The 25385-nt window shown below is 30.8% G+C and overlaps 1 protein-coding gene across 6 annotated transcripts in view; it reads right to left on the bottom strand.

Moving 5' to 3' along the window:
• The window catches only part of LOC113556877 (neural-cadherin), a 129049-nt gene that overhangs the window by 85965 nt on the left and 17699 nt on the right, over positions 1-25385 (bottom strand). For all 6 annotated transcript variants that reach the window (XM_026962088.1, XM_026962087.1, XM_026962083.1 and 3 more), the window contains one exon: positions 23590-25158. In XM_026962088.1, coding sequence (XP_026817889.1) covers positions 23590-25009 — 1420 coding nt within the window. In that variant the 5' untranslated portion in view covers positions 25010-25158. The remainder of the gene's footprint in view (positions 1-23589; positions 25159-25385) is intronic.

The raw sequence follows: 25385 nt of genomic DNA on the forward strand, positions 1-25385 counted from the left end.
ACAGATAATGTAACATATACACGTAGATACAATATTTTACACCTGTGTGTAAAAACCATTGTTTTTAATAGAAAAAGTATCATAACCCTAAGCTACAAAAATAAAACCATTTTGAATCATTCATTATTGTATATTTACAGAATAATAACGGTTTCAAATGTTGATTTAGATTTAGTAATAATAATTGAATTCAATAATTTAAATTGAAACATCGCTACATCGTTAATTATGCATTTTTATATTATAATATTATTGTCATTAAATTATCAAGACACTGTACACAATTATATGGAAATAAAATAAATTAATACCTTTTTATTTATATATAATATTTATTATCTTTAGATACTTTTCTTGTTAGAAAAGGATCCAATAAACCTTCATAATAAATGAATAATAACTTAAGTCACTATTCAGTATCTCGTTTACCATACAAAAATCCACTTTGACCCCGAACTAAGGTTACTACTTACTATATACATATTACACATGTTTAATAATATTATTTATTATTTAAGTATCGATAATCACTAATAGGTGATTTCGATCAGATAGACATTTAATGTTTAGGTAGATATAACATATACTTATTAAAATGTACCTGTGTAATATCTTAAGAAGCATTTTATTTTATAAAATATTACTATTCAAGTATATTTGAAAATATAGACATAGATCCAAATAATATTAAGTTATAATATTGTGGTTAAAATACTAAAATGCGTGTAAACCAGACAAAACTTAATAATTGCCAGTATTTTTTGTATTTTTATAATACTAAAACTTTTTAGTAATAAACTACTTCTCAAAAACCAATTTAATATTTTAACATTCTGATACTTTACTAAACTCTTATAGAAAATACATGTATTCAAATAAATAATACTACCATTTTAATATTATATATTCAAATAAACAGGTGAAGTATTTTTAACAAATTACTAAACAAACCGTAGCTATACATATACGCATATATTTATTTTGTTATTTTCCGATAACACTTATACAAATTGTAAAACTTTTTAAAATGTATATACCTAATACAAATATGCAATAATAATATAATGTCTTGGGAGTAATATTATTAGAAAAAAAAAATTTAACGCAAAAATAATAACTTTTGGAATGATGTATTATTTTCTCATTGACTGAGCGATATATTATATAAAAGTTCCTATCATGTAATTATCTCACTCCATTAAACAAAAAACCTTCACATTTAAAATGTAGTTACTTTTTCTGTTACACCCAGCCACTCATTCACCCAACATATTTTATCTATTTTTATGTGCATTCCTTAATTCAGAATAACTAAATAATAATAAAAAATAATAAAAAATAAATATATTCCCTACATTAGTTTTAGTATTTTATTCAAAGATTTTAGCTTTAATATTAGTGTAAATTTATCTATTATAAAATTTAAAGGTAAGAATATTATCTAGAAAATAACATATACTTTTATTGATATTACCATTTTAAAGTTGTAATATTTTACATAGCTATAGCTCACTTTTAAATGACCTCACAAATTTTGTTCTGCTTAACACAAATTCGTTATGATTTATACGTTAATAAAACAGAGACAACAAATGTGGGTAATGCGTCCTCTTAAAGTCTTATAGCATAGTCACTAACGATTTCCTTTCAATACGCACCTAATACCTATATATATTACAGAAGGATTAAACAACGTTCGACCGAATGCAGTGATCTGCAACAGCATGCTATACACCTGCAACCTGCTAATAATAAGTGAAGTACAGCTTCACTAGCATCTTCGTACATATGATTTTTCGAACCACGAAGATCAAAAAACTCTTAGCGTTTCGTACTATCTTTAGACTGTGTACAAATCACGTTTCAATTTTATCAGCTATACTAATAACACACGTCAATGTGCGAAGACTCGTTTTGGCGTTTTATATAGGGAGATCTTTAACCACTGATCCAACACTTAATAATGTGAAAATAAAATAATATACATAATCACTTAAATTATAATACCACGTATGTGTGTTTCTTATGCGCGTGTGCGTGTACATAGAAACATTGCATCGCACGTCATCGTACATCCCCTCCCCGGAATAAATAACAACAATTTATTAATCCAATCGTGTATGTACAATATAATACATAATAATATGCATGTACGCGTATAATATATCATAATATCGTATACGCGGGTAAGTATATAAACCAAAAGATTTTCCCATGGCTATATAGCGACGCCGACGATGCTTCTTCAATACACAACCCCGAGCGCCTACGCAATAAATAATATAAAAAAATATATAAATTATAATACTCATATATATTTTTATTTATGTAGTACTATTCGGACGGGTTATTCGTATCAATTAGGCAGACGTTGTAAAGTGTACACGCACCTCATCGTATCGAGTGAATTATATGAGCGGATGGGTATAACAACACAAACGTCGGTTTCCGAATTATAATATTATTATAATACTATAAATTGTGTATATTGAATAGTATAGAAGTCGCGTTCAAACGTTAAACTATCTTTCGATTTCGTTCGTCGTCAGTGGAAAAAAATAAAAAAATAAAAAAATAAAACCACGATTATGTGGCGATGTGTGAATAATGGGCGGATTGAGTTCACTGGCGTGCAAGATATCGCCCGTTTACGTTTTTTCCCGCGTATTATTATTACGCCCTCGGGAAGAAAATCAATTATTCATAATAATACCTATTTAGACATTACATGGTATGTAATATATTATTCAAAATTCGGTTATACCTATACTATAGTTGGATACACTACACGTACACCGTTCGCCACTGATGCAGACGTATTATAAGTTTTATTATTGTTACATAACGCGTTTGGTTTCATATTTTTGTTTTGTTTTGTCTTTCTGTTTGTTTCTAATAGTTTTCCAACAGCCCGAGCTCGGCCGGTCCGTTAATGATGATCCGGTGTCCAAATCGAGTGATAAATGACCTATATGATATAGATCGTACATGCACATGCTATACAAACATAAAAATATGTGGTGGGAAAAAAACTTAATACAACTGTGCTGTACAACGACATATAATAATATTGTAGCCGCAGTAATAAGCACATACAACGCGCAACGCAACGTAACGTAACGTAACGCCGTCGTTGTCGCGGTCGGCGAACGCGGACGTTCGGTGTGCGGCGACGACGTGGGTGGGCGGGGTGACGGCGGGCAGGCGGGACGTAGCGTAAATAGTAAAAACGCATGTGTGCGACGTCGGCGGCGGCGGAAAAGTGGGCAATAGACCGGCGGGTAGTACACGGGCGGGGTCGTAGGACGCCGGGACGACGCCGTGCGCGCGGCGACGTTGATCGTGCGCCAGCGTGCCGGCGTATTGATTCGTTTCGCGCCGGTGTGAAAACTCCCCTCGCCGCCACCGATGCCATGACCGCCGCCCGTGCCTTATCCCGTTTTTAATATCAGTAATAATAATAATAATAATAATAATATCGTAAAAGTTTCCTTAGGTGAGCCACCGCCCGGCGTTTACGCGTGTGCGCCTCATGAATGGTTCGCGGCCGCATCGTATAATATTATACTATACGGTTGTAAGTACACACGCGTTTGAGAGCGCGCGCGCGCGCGCACTGAGGTTGCGTGTACGTGCGTGTACGTGCGTGTGCGTGGGGTGGTGCGCGACGACAGCGGCCGCTCACTCTCTCACTCTCTCTCACTCGTTATATATACGTATATGAATACGTGCGTTGTATGCGCATTACAGTGTACCCTTCTTACCTACCACCCACCAGCCGCCGCGACTACCCATCTACCCGTAAACTCGTGCCGCGCACCATACCGCTGGCCCGTACGCACGCACCGCCGGTCGCTTTCCCCGGGCCAAAACGGCTCGGCGGCACGGGCGCAAAAATCAAAATCTGGAGGACCGGTGGCGGCGGCGGTGGTGACTCGAAACAACAGTGAGCATATTAAATAAATACGCGCTGGTGCCCGGGGCGTACCAAAAAGACCACTACCCTGATGGTTACCGACAACGGTTATCGCTCAGTGCAATATATTAATTATTACTATACCTATTCATCGAAATTAATACCCAACAATATATGTATTATGATATGATCTACGTTGGCGCAAATTGCAGAGGTGCTGAAGGTGCTTACCACACAGAACTTAGTACATCGAGTTCTGCGATAATCTTAAATAATAATTAAATATCTTAGGAACGCGCCATTATGGTTCAAAATAAACCATATCTGCAGGCTTTGATAAAACTGATATATTATATAGTCTTCAACGGCTAAACTATTTTATTTTAACATGCTGAAAACAAGTACTATACTGATATAGTAGGGTAAACGAAGAATACAATGGACAAAAGCTCCTCGCGGATCTGTTTTCTCTATGATTCGTTTAATTCTTAAAATACCCTGATGATTTTAGGTGATTTGCCATTTGCACCTATAATAGGATTGAACCCTACGATGATCTGATAGTTATCACAATTCACGAGTATAATTTTGACAAATCGTGTTCATTGATTTCCCTTCGCGGCTTTTTCTATAAAAAGGTCCGAATCGTTATAGTGAGTCGATCGAGAGTGAAAAGAAAATAATATTTGTGCGAGAAGAAAACACCCGTTGCTACAGCCGCCACTACGGTTCGGCCGCGACAACGAGAAAAAAAAAACCCACTGAGCTGGAGCTGAGTTCAGTGAAATTATAGCAAGTTAATATTATGCGACATCTTCACCGCATAATATGCATTCCCGCTGTTTAGTTTATTCAAATTTAATCCTGAGTATTGAGCTCCGTGGTATTCTGCGTATCAGTCCCCACTATTTATTTTATTAAACCGTATGATTTCGTTATGACGATAAGTACGAGTTAAAAACGAAAAATTTTAAACATTAAGAAAATTAAAAAATAGTAAACATTTTTTTCCCCAGAAATTCGTAATTGCTCGTGATTTTATTTATCTGAATTGCAAAAAAGCACAGCTCGTTTAAGAATTTGAATACATTACGAGAAATGTTGGCTATTTTTGGATTGTCGTTGAAGCGCGCAAATACGAGGAAAATAATATCTTTTATAAATTAAATGACAAATATTAAGATATTTAAAATTATTTTATCTCAATAAGAATTTTTCTAATACACCTTTATTGGAATATTAAATTGTGATTTTTATAATAATAATAATATGATTAATACAGATAACTAAAATATGCATACGCTATAATATATTATGTTGTGGTGTAGGTATTTAGTTAATTCAAAGGTGACCAAAGTTTAACTGTGGTATTGCAGTATATAGTACCTAGGTGAGATCAATTTCCGGGATGCAATTTGTTATCATTAACTAGCGTCCATATTGTGTACAGTTTCATGGGGTGTAATACACCTTTTACCTTTACAGTGAACCGCGTTATACGGCCGTTTGAACTCAACGTTTGTGGATTCACCTTTCTACATCACTGCACGCTATACAACCGTTGCCTGAATATATAATGTAGTTTATTTAACTGCGTATTTCATAATATTATGAACAAATACAACAGTAATGTAAAATACAGTAGTTATATTAGGCTATAGGAACACCGGATGTGTGTGTTCGTGGAGCGAAAATATCTACCAGAAACTACGAAAAAGGGTGTGCACTGTGCAATAGCATTTAACGCACCCAGAGAAACATGACGAAATCGCGGTGGAAATACTCTGTATTATACTACATCATAATAGGTCGGGGCGAAATTAACGAATACGATAATATTATTTTATTATACGCGTGCAGTGTTGTGTTATACACTTATATTTGTGCGTATAATGTATAGTATAAATTATTATGAATATACCAGTATACACACTAAAATTAGTGACGACTTCCGTTTTTGCAATGGCTGTTCGTATTTTACATATTATTTTTAATAATAAATCGTATACACACACACACGACCGCAGTACCTATAAGTAATGATTACATATTTTAATCCCTCGTTTGTAGACGCGTGCACGGACCACTACCAAACAATACGGTATTGTGTTATTCGTATTTAAACAGAACTAAACATTCGTTTAGCAGATGTACATAACATTATTGTTTATATAAAATATGCACAATGAGTGGCGAATGAAGGCGTAATTGGTTTGTTGGTATAATACCGAAACACATAATAATATGAGTGTAAAATTATATAGTTGATCCTATGCGTACGCATAGTCGACTAAACTGCACTGTTGTGTATTTACTATATTATACACAATACACACGATGACCATATCATCATTGTGTGATTAGTCCTATATCTACGCATATAACGTATGTGTATACACGTTGTCATATAAATAATATACATATATTTACTAACATTTTTTCTAATTACAAAAATATTTTTGTTCGTTTTATGATGATAGTATTAATTATTGTGTTTTCTATGGTTCAAAATTAAATTATATACTTATACTTGATAAAAGTTAATTCTAATCTTTAAAGTGATTTTTTTTTTAATATTTCTTATTATAGATGATATAAGTGCAGTAAGAATGTAATTAAGATTTATAAAGAACGTTGGCTTTCGTATTTGTGTTGTTATAAAATTACTATTATGGTTCACTGTTGATTTAAAATATACAACGCACCATGCGAATTATTATAAATTTTGATCTAATTGTTTTATACTATAATTATCATTTATAATCGTACTTATAAATTAATTGGATTACTTCTACAGGGAATTCCATAATTGAACGAGTTAGCTTAAATTTAAATATATTAAATTTTATATAATATTTGATTATTCCTAGCGCTTTCATACCGGTTGTAGTTTTTGCGGTGAAGAACAAATCGAAATATTCCGTGTTATACGATGACTACTGATTTACGATTCGAGACATTATTTTTTTAGTTAAAAGTATTATAAACATGTATTTTTTCTATGAAAAAAAAATGTGTTGTTATTTACATACAGCAAAAAACTGTGGTAATTGAGTATAGGCAATAATTTCATATTAGTAAAATAATCAGTAACCAATAATACTCTTTACGGATTTAAAATATAATATTATATAATATTAAATATACTAATAGTATACCATTTATAATAAACTATAATAAACAATTATTTTTATTAGAGTAGGTATCACGACTTTTATTATAATATTTATTTAACATAATAAAATGTTTCATATTTTCACGGTATTCAGTAAAGTACATATTTTTATATTTTTAAGATATTTATGACATAATATTATTTTCTGTCTTATAATTGAGTCTTAAATATAAAAATATGCACTTTACTAAATACCGTAAAAATATGAAACATTTCAATTTTAATAAAAATTTAAATATTTCAAATAATCTAACTATAATTGTATTTATTTAATAATTTTGATGTTAAAATAAAGTCTCTTATTATACCTACTTCAATAAATAAAATAATAATTATTTAGTTTTTAGACCCCAAATATTTTTCTATTTTAAAATTCAGATAAGCTAAATAGTAATTAACTATAATATGTGACACATTTTTTTTTAAATATTTTATTCTTGTTAATATTTTAACATTTATTTTTGTTCATGTCTATAATAGGTATTTATGTATATCATATATCTATTTTAGCTACCGTATATGTAACCTCTCTTCACGTCTATGCCCTAAAAATATCTAACAACCCTCATTTATAAACATTCGGTGAAGGTTAGAACGTTTTTTTTTATTACTGTAAAGAGCGTATATCCTATACGACACCATCTGGCAGTTTTTAAACATTTGCAAGTGAGATTTTGCGTATATTATTGTGATTATTGTAGCGGGGACAAAACAGCAAGGTTATTATTATTTGATCAAATGATTTTAACACAACGAATAAAGATATTTCACAGGATTAAACTCTATATGTATCCTGTCAGAAATATTTGAATATGGTAAAAAAGAAGATATCGTGTTAAACAATTCTAAGGTATATATAAGTATACATACATTATAGCGGTACAAGACCCCGGTTATTTTTATTTCAAAAGAAATGTTTAACAAACATTCTGCATTTATGTACAAGTATATATTTGGAAGTAAATATACGGTACACAATACATTATGGCCTCATGGTTTTCAAATATTTAACTGCACAATAGCACTGCATAGGCTACTATATACCTATTTTTAAATTGAAAGAAAACATTCGTCGAGGTGTGTGTGTGTATATATATCCAGATACATGGACGGGTCCTTATATTTATTATACACCATTAAGCTAGAAGGTTTGAACAAGGTCTGTTGGTTGGAACCGAATAATACGGTCTAAATGCGACGACATTTATAAGATTTGAATTTATTGTTATTGTTCGCCGGTGGTGTCGTAACGAATTATACATATCGATAAACACCTGTACAAAGACGATTCCCAATCATACATAGTAAGGTACGCTTTGTATACCAAACATATTTCACACAATTAGGTACTACGAGGAAACAAGTTAATTTTAATTATATCAACCAGAAAGAAGTAAGTAATTGTTAATTTTATTTTAAACGCTATTTTTTCGTTTATAATTATTATGATATCGAATTGAAATTTGTCTATAGGTCACGGAAACTGCCATGTACATTTTGTTTTCCCACGTCAATTATTTTTTGATGATGGTTATCATTAAATTATACAAACATCTACACGGTCGCATGCCTATGTTATATGTGAGCGTGTTTAATATTGTATAGTATAATATACAATACATACAGTTCATATATCACAATGTCTTTGAGATTCGGCTCTCGGTATCATTTAATTCAACAAATTATAGTATTTAAAAGTCATTCGTATTTTATTATATTAAAGACAGCGGTACAACTGCAGTAGTATAGAGTTGTTAAATGGAAATGCGCTAGTAAAACTGAATAAGTAGAAAATATAATAAATAAATAGCATTATAAACATTATTACTGCGTAATTTTGACTTTTAGTCAACATCTTTTCAGTACAACTCATCTATTACCCATTTATCAGGGAAGAAATGTAAGACAATTATCAATTATATTTATATGTGTGTATATGTGTGTGTGTATGAGTTATTTTTCAAGTCACAAATAACAACAACAAAAAATATATCATTTACACTACATGACATTATGTATTGGGGTTCAACCTTTTTACGAAACATAATGTTTAGTAATATATCTACACAGTTTTAATTGTCTGTTCAAATAATTGATAATTGATTATTTAATAATAGTACTTTACTAATAAATTCTATATAAAGTTAATTTTTATTTTATGTAATTGTAGAATATATGTAAAAAAAAAATGTAATTGAAATAACTATCTAGAGGTGCCTACCTAGAAATAATATTGTATGTTTGCAAAACAAAAAGCATACATATTTTGTACTATAATAATAATATTTAAAAACGGAATATAATAATTTAAAATCGAATAATAGTCCATTTCTTATTATATATAATTTATAAACCCAGAGAAGACGTGTTTGTTGACGGTTGAAGTTTACTTTAAAAGAAAATACGGAGGAAATAATGCTTATTTATTCGTCATCAATAATAGCACATCTAACAAAACGAGCAAAGAGCGCATTCTGTTTTTCTTTCCACCCTAGCTATTACGCCCTATTCGGTCCTCACAAAATCTAGGGTGGCTCTCTTTATAGTCTCCTCCCACTCTGAATCATTCTCCCTAATACTTATACTTTTATCCCAAACGAGAAAAATTTCGAACGCAGAAAAATGGAACATTTTCATCGACAAACACACGTATACATCATATTTAACAACATATACACTCAATCTGTACAACTCATGTTGGACATACGAATTTCTTAAAAACACATGGCTAGAAAATTATATATTATATTATATTCTACCGTAATATTTCATATTTATTATGTTTGTTAAGTGTATACACTTTAAAGACATACAAATAAATGCGAGTATTCATTTTAAATGTGCAAAACAATATATAAACGAGTAATTTTAATAATTATTATTTATTTGTGAGCCGCGTCCAAAAAACCATCCGAATAAATAAGATAAATTATTGTTTGTTTTAACTTTTAGACATTACAAAATAAAGTTAATTAAAAGTATATTTTGACTAATAATTCATGAAATTTAATATGTTCTTAGTAAAACAAAAGATAAAACATCAAATAGGTATTTATATAATATGTACGCGTGTACAAATTGGAATACTATTATAAACACTATAAACTTAAAAGTCTCGAATTTAGTAGAATTACAATTGTAGACGGATACGCATGTATATTTAATAATACATATATTTATTATCTGTTGTTCGTAGATTCATTCTAAAATCTAAAATATTTATTAAATTGTGATACATATATAAGTAGACGATGTGGCGCATATACCTACATAACTCACTACAAATGCCACAAATCGTAATGTATATATTATTATTATTTGAACGACGGCAAGACTGTTTATAAACAGGGACAGTGCATATTATAAGAGAGCGTGTAGAGGGTACGCGTAGAGAAATATACACTTCAGTATAATAATTACGTACTCGTATTATCAGGTTATCAAGTCCTCCGCATAAAATTGTAATTAAAATAATATTATTACGACCGCACGAGCCTTATAATGCAGTGCCTTTATGATAACGTAATAATAATTAACCATACACACACACATTGTGTACGTCATATTATTATAGGTAAAGGTAATATAATGTATATACATCTAGTACACTCATACATAAATATAATATAATACATCGCACTGCAGCAGTGCATATTGTATACGCGGAATACGGATTATTTGCCATTTCATTACATATATTATAGATAATATGAAGGATAGATCGTATTATTATTATCATCATAACCGTGTCAGTAGGGTTTTAATAATCATAATATTATTTTGTCCTTTATTTTAGTATTAAAACATGATGCACATGTATTCGCTCTTGTCCGCGATCCCTTCACGCGCGACGAAACGGATACATAATATACATATACTCAGATACGCATAATATATACATATATATATACATATTATATTGCCTACAATGACAACGGTCTCCGTACGATTACTGTATATATATGTATATATATATATATATATGTATATATATATTAAATATTATTTATATACGTACACACTCGGCATCCTCTGGTATAACATGACAAGCGTTGGATGGTCAGCCCACCACCGCGCACCGGTCGGGTCCGATCATCTTTCATCATCGTCATCGTGCACCACACACGGTATACACACGCATACACCGGAAGCCCGACGCGGCCGTAATTATTATTACAATCGCATTAAAAACGTTCAACTCGTATTACGCGCTCACGCACGCACACTCGCTTTTATAGTCATATGTGTATTATTATAAATGTACGTTCGTATGTCGGTTATGACCGGACAGACGCCGTCGCGACGGGAGAGTAATGGGTGGTACATATACTACGTGTCCGTGTAATATGGATGACCTCCTATGTATAGGACCCCCGTGGACATTTTCAGATTATCAAATCAGCCGAATTATTATCGACGCCTAGCCGAACGAATAGCCAGAAAAATTCGTGCGAAAATCGTCTGCAGTAATACCTACCTATCCACGGTCAATTTTTCCACAAGGCCATCTACGTACACGTTATTTAAGCGGCATGTGAGTTTTATGTCGTCATTATTTTTGAAAAAAAATGTCCGAAAAATCAGAATCAAAGTTGAGCTATAAGGCGAAACTTACTTATAAAGTGGCAAATCTGAACTGACCTGATAATTAAAATAAGATAGAATTAAATTGCATTTTTATTTCGTCAGTCCAAAGAATCTATGTACACTTAAATGTGAACAGTTATTTTATGTGGAGCCCGGCTTCTGTCCCTACAAAGTCTAAATATAGGCATACAGTAAACGAAACGTAGGAATCACTCGTTTTTCAGAGACGTCGTAAATTTGTCGAAAGCGGGAGCGTCTTAGAATCGATCGGTCTTTGCGCGGGCGTCACTCGCTTTGCCGAATAGATTGGGGTGGAGCGGCGGTCGATGTATGCGAAATATAACGGTACGCCGCGTTTGGGAAACGTCTAATAGAAAAGTCTACACCGTGTACTAACTGCGACGATATTATTTTTCGAAAGCAGACGGATCACAAATATTATAACGACGTTCGGAAACGTTGAAGCATTACCAGTTTCTCACAGACTACCCGTCATTCCGGCCAACGAAACATTTTCCCGGTTATCACTAGATGCTCGTTGTGCAAATATTATAAAAACGTTTTAAACTGCCCGAGACGATTCAGTTTTATGCATGAATTAATATAATAAGTTATTATTGGATATCATATTCCTACGTTTTTGATGTATGGGTTTTAAAATGTCAATATTGTACCACTACTATTGGTAGCGATTTTAAAATTAAAATATTTGGCATTATACAATGAAATTAAAAATATCATTACATATTTTATGGAAATAATGCATCCTAAAAAGTCAAAAGAATTAAGTGGAAGTTAAGATTATCAAAAATGATTCAAAATATAATAAAAATATATGTTATTATTTCTAGTGATTTTAATCTACAAATTATAAAAAGGTTCAATAGTGATTTCAGTGGTTCAGTGATTGAATGTATAGTTGTAATGCAATAATAAATTACAAATATTTATATAATCAATGTAAATTTCAAACCTCCGAGACCATTATTAATCTATAAACAGTCGTGGTTTAGACTGTAATATAAATATTACATCGATTATACAATTTAAACGATGTGATAGCATATAAAAACCAAACTGAAATCCCCAAACACTATATATACAATATTGATACTATAGAAGATAAGGATTTCATTAAAGTGCAATAACCTGTATAATTAAGTCATGGTTATATATATTTTAACGGATCGTTTAATGTCAATATAATATTGTTTCGGTTGTAATATTATTATTTATTATGTTATTGGTACACGGGTGCTACCGATGCAGAATGAGATTCAAACAAATGTATCTATAGAGATATGGATGTTGCACGACCGCACGTACAACTCGCACGTCCTCAATATATTCCTTAGCCACCATTTTATTATTATTATTATTATTATTATTGTATTATGTTATATATATACATATATGTACGGCAATAATAATTATCGCCGCCGCCAGAAGTGGTAATGTGTCGTGTCGCTGTTGTACGCGTTCTGTCCAGGATCCGCTTGACCAATTACAATTAGTTGTAGTGTTTAAATTGTGTACAGACGAAAAAATATATATAACGTGCGTACCTATAATTACATTATATACAGAGTGATTCACCGAGCATGCTCTCTTCCTATGTTTTACTGTAATAATTTAAATTATAATTTTTGTAATTTTTAAGTATGTTGATTAATAATTATTATATTTTCATTTACTTTTATTTTTTATAGTATTTATAAGGAATGTCCAGTTGTGGCAGTACAAACTTTTTTTTTTCAAATAAAAATCACCATATTTTATTGTGAATTATTTAATGGAATTTTTTTTTTTTATTTGTATTTAAATATCTATCTAATTTGAAATAAAACGAGTAATTTTCGAGTTACATATTAAATATTATATAAGTATATACGAAGGATAGTATAGTCCTTGATGATGGAATTACAGGTATGGGGATTTTGATAATATGAAATTATAGTAATTAATAAAAATAAATTTATTAATATTGTATAATTTGTAAAAATTGTTTGAATATCATATACACGTATTTTGTAGGTATCCATCCAATTAATACTAAATTAAATATTATATCAGCTGTTTAATATTTTTGTAAATTATTATTTTTTTTTTTAAATAGGGCCTTTAAGTATACTATTGGAAATATTAAAAATAAAAATTTAAATAAGTGCATTATTGAAGGAAAAAATGGAGATGAGCATACTTGGTAGACCACTCTGTATAATATGTACGGTGTGATGGAATAAGAACGGAGAGAAATATCCGCGTTTGTTTGTGTGTGCGCTCGCGAGTTTTTCACAGTCATCGTCCTCGCTGCAGTGTTGATATATATGGTTTATATAATATATATATATATATAGTGGCTATCTAGTCGGCAGAAAGAAAGGAAGGAAGAAAGAGTGGAAAAAAATCCTCTTTGACGACGACTACGGTCGACAGCTATTGCCCGGCGCGGATGAAATATAATATTAGTAGCACAGCCGGCACACCACCGCAGCTAGACGGACCACAAACAATAATCGTCAACGAACGACGATCGGCACGGCAAACGAGGTATTATATACATATTATACGTGCTATTACACGCTATACGGATACAAAACGATGATAGTAGTAATAATAATAATATGATATATTATTTATTCTTGTTCGTCCGAATTTTCCAGGTGCAGCGAGCGAACATGTCGAGACTCGCCCCGATCCGTCGCACCTCGCGACTTTACGGCCACCCGCGCTATCATCGAAACTAATTTTTTTTTTGTAACATATTTTTTATTCCCTTTTTTACGACCGTTGCGTCAAAAGAAAAATAATAATAATAATCGTCACACCGAATTGCATGAATGGTATTACGTATACCACACAATAAGTACGGGGTCCAATTCTCGACAAAAAATGCAGTTGACTGTCAACCATCTTCATGCTCATACATTTTGGATATTGTATTTGGAATCGTATAGATGTGTCGCGTTATATTTTTTTATGTATTCGCGCATACAAAGAGTAAGCAAAGCGCGTGATATAATATAATTGCATAATTTATGGCGTTTATTTTGTTCGACCCGCTAAATTCGCGTACTATAAACCAAATCACACCGATGGCAGTCTGTACATATAATATGCCTTATTTATACATATATATGAATGATGTGAAGCGACGATAATGTACGATTGTTACGTTCAATAATAGGTACTTAATATTTATATGGTGTACGACTGTCTTACAAAGACTTTACTTGTTTTAAATTTTCAAACCAATGCTGAATGCAATAGGTATAATAATAGTGCATACTGCATATTATACTTTAACACAATAAATTCTAAGGAAGTGTCGTAGAGGCTTTTGAAATGATCGTTATTCCTATACAAGGAACCTGCAAATAATAATACAGGTGGCTGATGTTGTGATGTACCTTTACGGGCGACTCACTATCATAATCATCAAGAAACAGACGGCGATTTTCATCTAGTTGAAAGTATGTTAAAGAGGTTGTTCGTTTAAGACTGGTTTCACAGGAATTTCGTTGCACTACACAAATTCTATAGGGAAAACGGAAGGCAACAACCCTTATCACGTAAGAATATTGTCTTACAAACTATTGTGATATACTAATGGATAGGTTTGAGAAATCCAAGTAAACCTTGACTAAATAACCACGTGACGTGCTTACGATAATTTTTACAACAACACTTTAATTCTAAATATCAAGTCTTATTATGTGTTAATTATGGTAAAAGTATATCATTTATAAGCCCACGACTAAAAACCAATCATGGAATTCGTGGTGCGACGGATCCGATATTCTTAAAATCAACATTTCAAAACAGTATACATTTTACCCAAGAAATAACTCTATTGTATCTACTGATAGATAGTTCCAAATACTATTTGTACATACTTAAATGGTTATACATATTACGCGATATCTGTGCTGACTGAGTCTGTTGAAATGTTCGAGTTTATATTCTAAAATGTCCACAGACGATGCAAACTTGCAATGACTTCTTAAAAATGTATACACTAACGGTTTATTAAATTCTAAGTATAATTTCAAAAATGTGCGTGAATGGTTGTCACCTTAAATTTTTCCTCGAATTGTCTATACATATTATACCTAAGCTATATGTATGGTTTATTCTGTTTTTATTCGTGTTTTATCGTAATCGAATATACCTATAATACGCCATACAGGCACCGTAAAGTTCAATCGATAGTTTTTCATGTTAACACAAGTTGTAGACGTTTTACAGAAGACATTTTCCTGTACACGAGTTTTTTATTCTCTATAGTTTATTAAATTATTGCAATTTTATTAAGTAGGTACTACAATGTTTACTATGTTCTTTTACTGTGTATTATAATCTAATTGTACTTAATAATTTAAAAAAATATGGTTGCAAGTTATTGTATTTTATATCTTCTAATAGATAATAATATCGAAAATCTAAAAATATCTTCATAAACATACACACCGTTTGGGGCCGCTCATATCGTTATTATTATTCGATCGCAATGATAATATAATATAATATATATCAAATTTAATAACATTTGTACGACTTGTACTTACGAACCGTACGAAGAATATTGTTTTTTATTATACTCCCGCTGTGTCCATCCGTTCATCATGATTTTTGTTACTATAGTTACACCCTTACACCATTATCGTTGTTGATTTTTATGAAAATACATTATTGCCTAGACTCTTGGTTCCCATTATACATAGACATAATATGAAATACATATTTTGTTTTAATAGTAATTAATATTATCGTATTTATTATTAATGCCATGATTAAATCTTTTATTAAGATGATTTTTTTTAATCTTATGTTTATTGTTTATATGTATATTTCTTATACATATTTTAGTAGCCAGTTGTAAGCAGTGTTTTAATTTGTATTTTTAATTAAGTTAATTCTAAATAAATTGCATATTAACGAATAGTGATATTTTAAGTGTAAGGTTAGGATTTTGATGCAATTAGGATTATTTTCCCAGGCTGCGGTTACATGATATTCGTTTTATAATATTATAATATAAATTTAATGTTAAAGGAGAAGTATTTTTTTTTTTTGCATTTTTATTTTAATAATTTTCAATTTTAATTCCATTTTTTAGAATACTTAACACTAGAATTGAGATTACCAGTAGCAACGGCGAAATTAAATGAAAATAAAATAATTATTTTATCATTTTTAAAGTCAGAAATTATTTAGTCCTGTAAAAATATTTTTGGGTTTTTGTACAATATTAAATTTCTATCTCTAAGTATAACCGTAACCTTTAATTTTAGATTTTATGCATTTCAAATCACTTTTAGACCATTATAAACCCGTTTCTATAAACCTTTAATGTACAGATTATAACATCGTTGATCCAACACCAAAACGAATACAAATGGTCATCTGACTCAGTAATTGCCAAATTAATAATAATAAGCTATGGAAGAAGTCTATACGTCATTACTTCAACGGGTCTAGCAGATATAAAGCTGTTTAAAACCATCCTAAACTTTTATCAATTACCATTTATACTTATTTTTTACTAAAAATATCATTAATCATTTTATTTTTATTGTCTCACAAATTATTTTAATGTCAAGACCAATGTATCGCATCAACTACAATGTATGATACAAATACCTATTATAACTTAGCCGTATAAATGTCATACATTTGGTTCATATTTTTAATTTCAATTATAATTTTTTCATATTTGTGGTGTCTAATACTTATTGTATGTATTATTACTTCTAAACTGTTTCTATAGTTAATAACTACCAATATAATTTTATTTCGATTTTATAGTATTTTCATTTGAATTGAATTACCGTAATGGTATATAATTATAGAGTTATAATAGGTATAGGTAGGTATATTCCCACAATGTTATTCAATCTTTGATAAGAATAGGATTGTATAATTTTTTTTCCTCAACTGGGGCTCATCCACAGCCAGGTATCGGGCCCTGAACCTTTACTAGACTTAATCCGGGCGTGTCAATTACACCAGTTGTCAGTTACAATATAATGGTCTACGGATAGGGACAAATAGACGTAGCCATTTGGACGTAAAAAAAAATATAAAGAAAATAAATAATTTTACAATAGATTATATTATCAAAATATATATAACCTAACCTAAAAATTGTTCTAAGTTTTGACACTAGAACTAAAATATCATTTTTACGCGGAATCCCTGAAAATATTTCTCTATATTAAAATAAAATTTTGATCATTTTTTAGTACTATAACATAAAATAAGTAATATATAATTAATATACCTAACAATGTTTGACATTCAAAAACTTTTTAGATATTTTAAACAATAAATAATTTTTATATATTTTATATTCATTTTTACGTACTATAATAAATATAATTAGTATAAATAACTTTTTTTTATATTTATTATAATTGTTGGCATACCTATTATAATAAAAAATTTATTTTAGATATATTTTTAATTTTAATATTTTATATTAATTTTATTTATTAATTTATGTATATATACATTTTTTTACGTCCTATTGTCCACGTCTAAACAGCTACGTCCATTTGTCCTAGATCAAATGGTCTAGTAAACGTAGTGATATATGTATACTATGTAGTAACTATATGAATATTATGCGAATCTAAAACCGTAATTTTTTAAAAAGCGCGTGATGGCAGATTATTATCTTTGTATAGGTATTTACATATTGTCTGTAGTGTATAATGTATATACGCATAATCAGATAATCTTATAAATTTGTGCTGCTCTAGTGAGTACCTATGTCTGTATACTCAGCATTATATGTATTTTAAGTGTTATCCCGCGGTTTACTATATTTCCCGTTTTCTTGTATTATTGCTCTCGATTAAATAATAGTTTTATACTTTATACATTTATATTAACTATGAGAACTCGAGAGAAAGACTTTGCTCCACTTGACGTGGTTAAATGAGTTGGCAGTCGATACTACTAACTTCTGGAATAAGACTTAAGGGCTTGTGTACCAAAAAGGTCAGCTATTAATTAAATAATATATTATTTACTTGTAATAGTTGTTATTAAATAAACAAGGTATAATATAATTATTAATTACCTAGCAGTCTTATACAAGCTCTTCGGTGATATTAGTTATTGTAAATAAACCATAAAACGTGTGGTAAGTTTCACGTAATAATATTAGGTGCATACATCATCCACTAGTACGTTGACAAACTATAATAAAATAGTGCAATAAATTTGACTAAAATGATCCCACAATTTCTTTGGAATTATGTAAATTTTAATAACTATCTACACACACATATGATTTTGAAAATTTCATATTATATATTATGCGCAATTCCATGTAGTTTTAAATGCATGTTGCCATACCACCCGTACGCTCGACAGACGCTTAGATTACAACATTTTGTATGTCACATGGATTTATAGATACTATATTGCTTTACTCACACACACAGTCATACTTCTACTAAAGAGTAATACAAGTCGTATTTTGTATAACAGAAAATAAACTGTAAATAATAATAGGTTATGCTATTTAATTGTATAACACTCTTGATTTTGTTTTAACCTACAAAATAAAAAAACGAAATATTTTCTCTGTGAATAGATATAAACAGTAAGGTATTGGTAATTAAATAACTAAATGAATATGATTTTGTTTTAATCCTAAATAATTCCATATCATATTTATATGAGCTCCGGATGATGTATCAATTTTAAATCAAAGAACCGTTAAAGCCTATCTTCAGCAGTATCATTTCAAGCTTTTTATATTACAAATAATTAACCAACCCGTAGGTACTTTAGCAGTGGCATTCACAGGATTTTTTCAATAAAAAGCTTACAAAAATCAATAGCTTGTTTGTACTAAACAGTAGATAGACATATAGAAAATATCGAATATGCGCTTAAGATATACAATGATTAGGGTTTTTCAGTTTTATCTATTATAATTTTTTCTAGCTGAAGTGGTGCTTTAAAAATTTTAAACACAAATTATTTGAAAATATACCATATAAGTACTTAAAACTGAATAGTTTTTGATTTGTTGAATAGGTAAAAATAGAAAATGAAAAATGAAAAATAATTATGGTAATAATGTATGGCATTTGTGGTTTTTTACGAAATTGATTTCCGCTGTTTATTGTGTATACCTATAATTATAAAAAAGGTAGACAAGTGGGAACCACTCTGCTGTACATTAGGTATCGAGTGGGCCACTATTATAGGTGTGTTAAATTTTAATTCAATAATATATCATTGTATACGAAAAACGATTTTGAATGGAAACAATCTGTGAATCTATAATATTACTAAATATATATCGTAAAATATTTTTTTTATACAGCAATTAAAACCATTTATTTTACTTTTAGTATTACGGTATGTTGGTATAATTATTTCTCTGATAATTTAGTATTTAATTATTATAATAATGTACATTACATTTGCACCATATTATTATTATTATTTTTATTTTATTTTATTAAAACAATTTATAACCTATATAGTTTTGTACAATGAATAGATTTTATAAGTAACAATAAAAATAAATAACAATAAGTCTTAAGGTTAGGGAGGTTACTCAGTGGTAACATCCAGAACTATATAATAGAAATATATATAACTTGAAATTTCATTTTATCTTTCTGTAAATACTGTAAAAAATCAAAAATAAATTCATAATATAAATAAGTATTATCTTAAAATAAATCAAAAATATAAACGTGTGTAGTAAAATTTTTATGATATATACTTATTATATATATATAAGTTTTCTAACCTAACTACCTAACCAAAAATAATATTTTTAAATTATAACAAAATAATTAACATTGTTATTCATATGCTCAAATAAGTAATTTCGTTTAAATTTGAACTTAGAATTTCTATACAAAATAATTTCCTTTATATATTTTTTAGATTTTATGATTTCAATATGAACTACTTATGAGGAATCTTGTATTAATTTTTTAAAACTTTAATAAAAAAAAGGATTTATGAATTATTTCTAACTACAAAATAGTTTATAATTTTCTGTGATATTGACAAATTTCGTCACAATTATAATTTCAAATACACATAAAAAAAAATTGTGCCTACCTATATAAATTTTTAATATTTTTAAACAGATATAAGAACACCTTATAAAAAATCTTTCATTAAATTTTCAAGAACTTTGACCCAATGGCCAATAAATATTTTTTTTCGATATTTGCAAAAAAAAAATGTTAGTATATGACAAATGATAATATAAACATTATGTAAGAATTTCAATTTGTTTTTATGAATTCGCAATTCTTTTTTATTGCAAAACAAATTACTTGTTAAAAATGTTTTATCAAATTTTTAAGTATTATTACCTATTCATAAATTTCTTATTGACAATTTTAAAAAAAAATATTGATAAAAATGTAATTTATTTAATTTCATTAAAATTCAAAATATTTTGTATACTTATATAGAAAATGATAATATAAATACTTGGTGAAATTTTCAAGTTTCTAGTTATTTATTTTTAAATTTTAACAAAATAAAAAAATCAATTTAGATAGTCAAAATCTGGTTTAAAAAGTTCCTCTCTAAAGTACAAACTATATAGATCCAATTTACAATCAAAAACTACCCTAAAGTTTAAAATCGAATCATTTTATCAACCCAACTTTTCGTGTACTCGTACGAAAAAATCACACATTATTGTAAAATCAATAAATTCATCAGAGTCTAAAATAATAATAATTCTTTTTTCAAAAGATTTATAATATTTATCATCTATTTATTTAAGTATTAGTTATGATATAATTATATTAACAAACAATTTTTTTTTTGTGATTTTTTTAACTTTATCACCTAATCGTTTTATGTAATATTATGTTGTATCATGACTGATTAATGATGAATTATGATTACCTATACGATATACGATATTGTAACTAGGATTAGGTTCAAATACTTTTAAGTGAAAAAAACGGTCTATGTTGAATGAAAATGGACTTGTTTTCATTTACGCTACATTCTAATATTATAGTCATCTAAATTAAATAATACATATTCTAATTTTAAACATTTTGATACTTTATTTAATTGTTTTCCAGTGTTTATTTGAGTGTCACAAATAATTGTATAGCTTAAAATTAAAAACCAAACTTAAAAATGGATTCTCGATTATCAGTTAAATTGTAAAATTAATTTAAATCCGTAAAAACATTCTAACATTTTATTTTTAACCTATCTAAATCTTTATTGATTAAATCAATATTATTAATTGTTTACGAAAATTAATAACATTTCCAATCAATTTTACAATTATTATGTAATCATAGTTTATTATATAAGATAACAAACATAGATGACGTATTAATACCCCTATCATATTACAACTACGTATAACAATATTAATTGTTTATAAATTTAATTTAACTTTACTCAGCAACAAATATAATCCCAAATATTTTCCATCTACAAATTTACAATTTTGCTCACATACAGTTTTATTAAAGTATTTTAATTGACTAGAATTTATTGAAAATACTACCTCCTACATCCTAATCTACAAAATAAACTACATCCATAACCAATATTATTATAAAGTGCGAGTTTACTTTTGTATACCTTTCAATATTTCCAGTGAATTATTTTAATTTAAAATATTAAAATATTCTAACTTAAGATATTGTAATTTCATTAAGTTTCTACCCTGATGTATTACTATATATTTTAAATAAATTCGTAAAAATTACTAATTAGAATGTTTCAATTTTATTTTAAGATGCACCGCTAAAATCTTTTTTTCAAATCAACCTTTATTAATAACATATAATGCAAACTCATCATTTCTCAAGTCACACATATTTATTAATACTATTTTTAAATACTATAAAAATATTAATTTGCTATTATTATTAACTATTTAAGCTATATGTCGAGCATAGATTTTTAATTAAAAAATTATTAAGATATTATTCAATCATTTTAAATGTAGTTTGATTTTGAAATCAAAATCTAATAATTTTGTGTTATTGTTCAATATCTAATTTATCTTGAACATAACTAAAATCCAAATAGGTATTGAACATATTAGACAGTAAATATTTGTTTAATGTTTATTGTTTGTGTAATAATTAATATAGTAGTATTGACTGTAAATAAATAAGTAAATATTAAATAAGTTGTATGAAGTATTTATCTTTAAATAGAGATATACTGAAATATCTTAATTGCTTCCAAGACGTCTTAGTTAATTCTCGATTTACTACGGAAAGTAGATATATCCGAATAATATGTTGTTACAAAAAGTAACAACTTTACGTAACAATTGGTTAATAAAATCATGTATAATATGAACGCACAAAAATGTATTATGCGTATACTGTAGATATCCATATTTGTGTATGCATATGAATAATAGGTATTATAATAATTTTAAGTTTTTTATAAAAATAATTAATTTATAAAAAAAATTATTTAAAAAATAAAAAACCATAGATGGATTTGACCTCCACATACATCCCTAGTTAAAACTAATTTGAATGTCAATTTTTATGTATGGGAAAAAATTTGTATGTAGCTGAGTATAAATATTACATACAATTATATAATAAATTGTTATTAACAAAATGTCAACCAACAACGCTCATTTTTATACACCATGATTAAGTATGATTATTAGTTCTTAGAAATCAACTTGAATAACTTGAAATTATATTATAAATTTTAAATATCGTTCATAGTTCAACGATAAGTTGAATCGTAGAAACTAATAAGTGCTAATACTGCTAACCCAACATATACGCATATTTTCAGTTATCTTTGGCTACCTATATAATTAGTAAAATTTAATTTATTTTTCAAAAAAAAAACGTCGGTCTCATATTGAAAATAACAAAACGGTGAAATGAAAGAAAGCACTTACCTCCTACGCCTGCGTTTGTGATGGTCACCCAAAAGTCGATAGTCTTCTCGGGGCCCAGCTCCTCGTAGTCCCACTTCTTTTTGACCCGGACGGCGCCGTTCGGCTCAACCGTTACCCACGGATTCTCGTCTCGGATCTTGAACGTTTCCTTCTCAGTCTCCTTCTCCAGCGGAAACACGCTCCGGCCCTCTTGTTCGCCGTCGGTCTCTGTGAACTCTATCCGTTTAGTCGGTCGCACGGCCCGCGTCACGCGGCGTTTGTACACCCGATGATCGGCCGAGTCGTCGTACGCGCCAAAATCTTGCATGAGCACGTCGTCGTCGAGCACGACGAAGTTGTACTGGATCCAGACGGTGGCCGGTCGTTCGGCAACTCGGGACGGCTCGCGCAGGTCGTGCGCGTCCACGGTCAACTGGCACTCAAAGTATTCGCGGGACCGGAGAACGTCGTCAGACACGAGCAGTTCACCAGTTTGCGGGACGACAACGACGGCGGCGCTGGGCGCGGACAGTCGGTAAGCGACCCGGTCACCGTCCGCGTCCGACGCGGACACGCGGCCCACGGCCGAGTACCGACCGGGGCCCGCCGTCCCGTTGTCTATGCCCAGCGCGAATCCGTCCACGTTGATCTTGTACAGGGCCTGTTCGAACACGGGGCTGTTGTCGTTTTCGTCCAACACGTCCACGTGCACGGTGGCGTACGCTTTGTCGATGCCGCTGCCGTCAGCCGCCTGCACAATCAGGTCGTACGAAGGGCGCTGTTCCCTGTCCAACGGCCGCTTAGTGACCAGGTGCACGCCTCGGTAGTACGACTTGTTGGTGATGTTTCCCGCGATGATGTTCTCGGCCGTCTTGAGCGCGAACGCTCCGTCGTCGTTGCCGTCTACGATCGCGTACCGTATGGGAAGTCCGGCCACGCCTTCACCGAACGCGTGCAGCACCGGCACGCCTCGAACCCTCGTCCCCGGTGGCTTGTTCTCAGACACCTTTCCATCCGGGTAGGCTGCGTCGCCGGCGAACCGCAGCATCTCGCGTTTCTCCAACACGAACAGCTGCATGTTGTGCGTGAACGTGGCGTTTGGCGACTCCTCCAGTACCACCAAGTTGACGGGCCGCTTGACCAGCAGCCCCAGGTCGGTGGTAGTCATCAGCAGCCCGTCCTTGAGCACCGCGAAGAACTGCGAGAACCCGGTCTCCAACAGCCGGAAGTACGCGTACTTGTTATCGCTTGCGAACTGCTTGATGCCGTACCCCGGATACACGTCGCTGGGCAATATCGCTATGTTGTGGTGCATGTGGGGCGACAGCGGTGCACTGCCGTCGCTACAACCGGCGCCCGGTGCCCGACACATGGCCACCAGGGCCACAGCGGCCACCACGGCCGTTAGCAGGGCCGACGTCCTCGACGACGACGACTTCATCGCGGGTCCGCTCTCCGACCCCCGCGTTTCTGTCGGTTCGTCCGTCTATCTGAGCGTCTCGCTTTCCCTTTCTGTTTTCCGGTTATATGAACAGTACTTGAACTTCTATAATGTGTCGATCGGCAACCCCTAGTGTAGACGCTTCTACTCTGAAATATACAACAAATCAATACATTAAATCGTTATATTTTACCGTTTTATACGAATTTAAACCATATAGACGGAACATTGTGTTTAGTTCGCACCGGTTACTATTATAATAGGCAGTAGCGTTTCACGAATCGCCGAAGCACTACCCCCATGTGCACTAAGTCCATCGCAAGAATCGGGGATTTGTGTATTATTTACGTGATACAGTAATAATGATCTAAGCCCA

This window comes from Rhopalosiphum maidis, chromosome 3, assembly GCF_003676215.2.
Source record: "Rhopalosiphum maidis isolate BTI-1 chromosome 3, ASM367621v3, whole genome shotgun sequence".
Lineage (NCBI taxonomy): Eukaryota > Metazoa > Arthropoda > Insecta > Hemiptera > Aphididae > Rhopalosiphum > Rhopalosiphum maidis.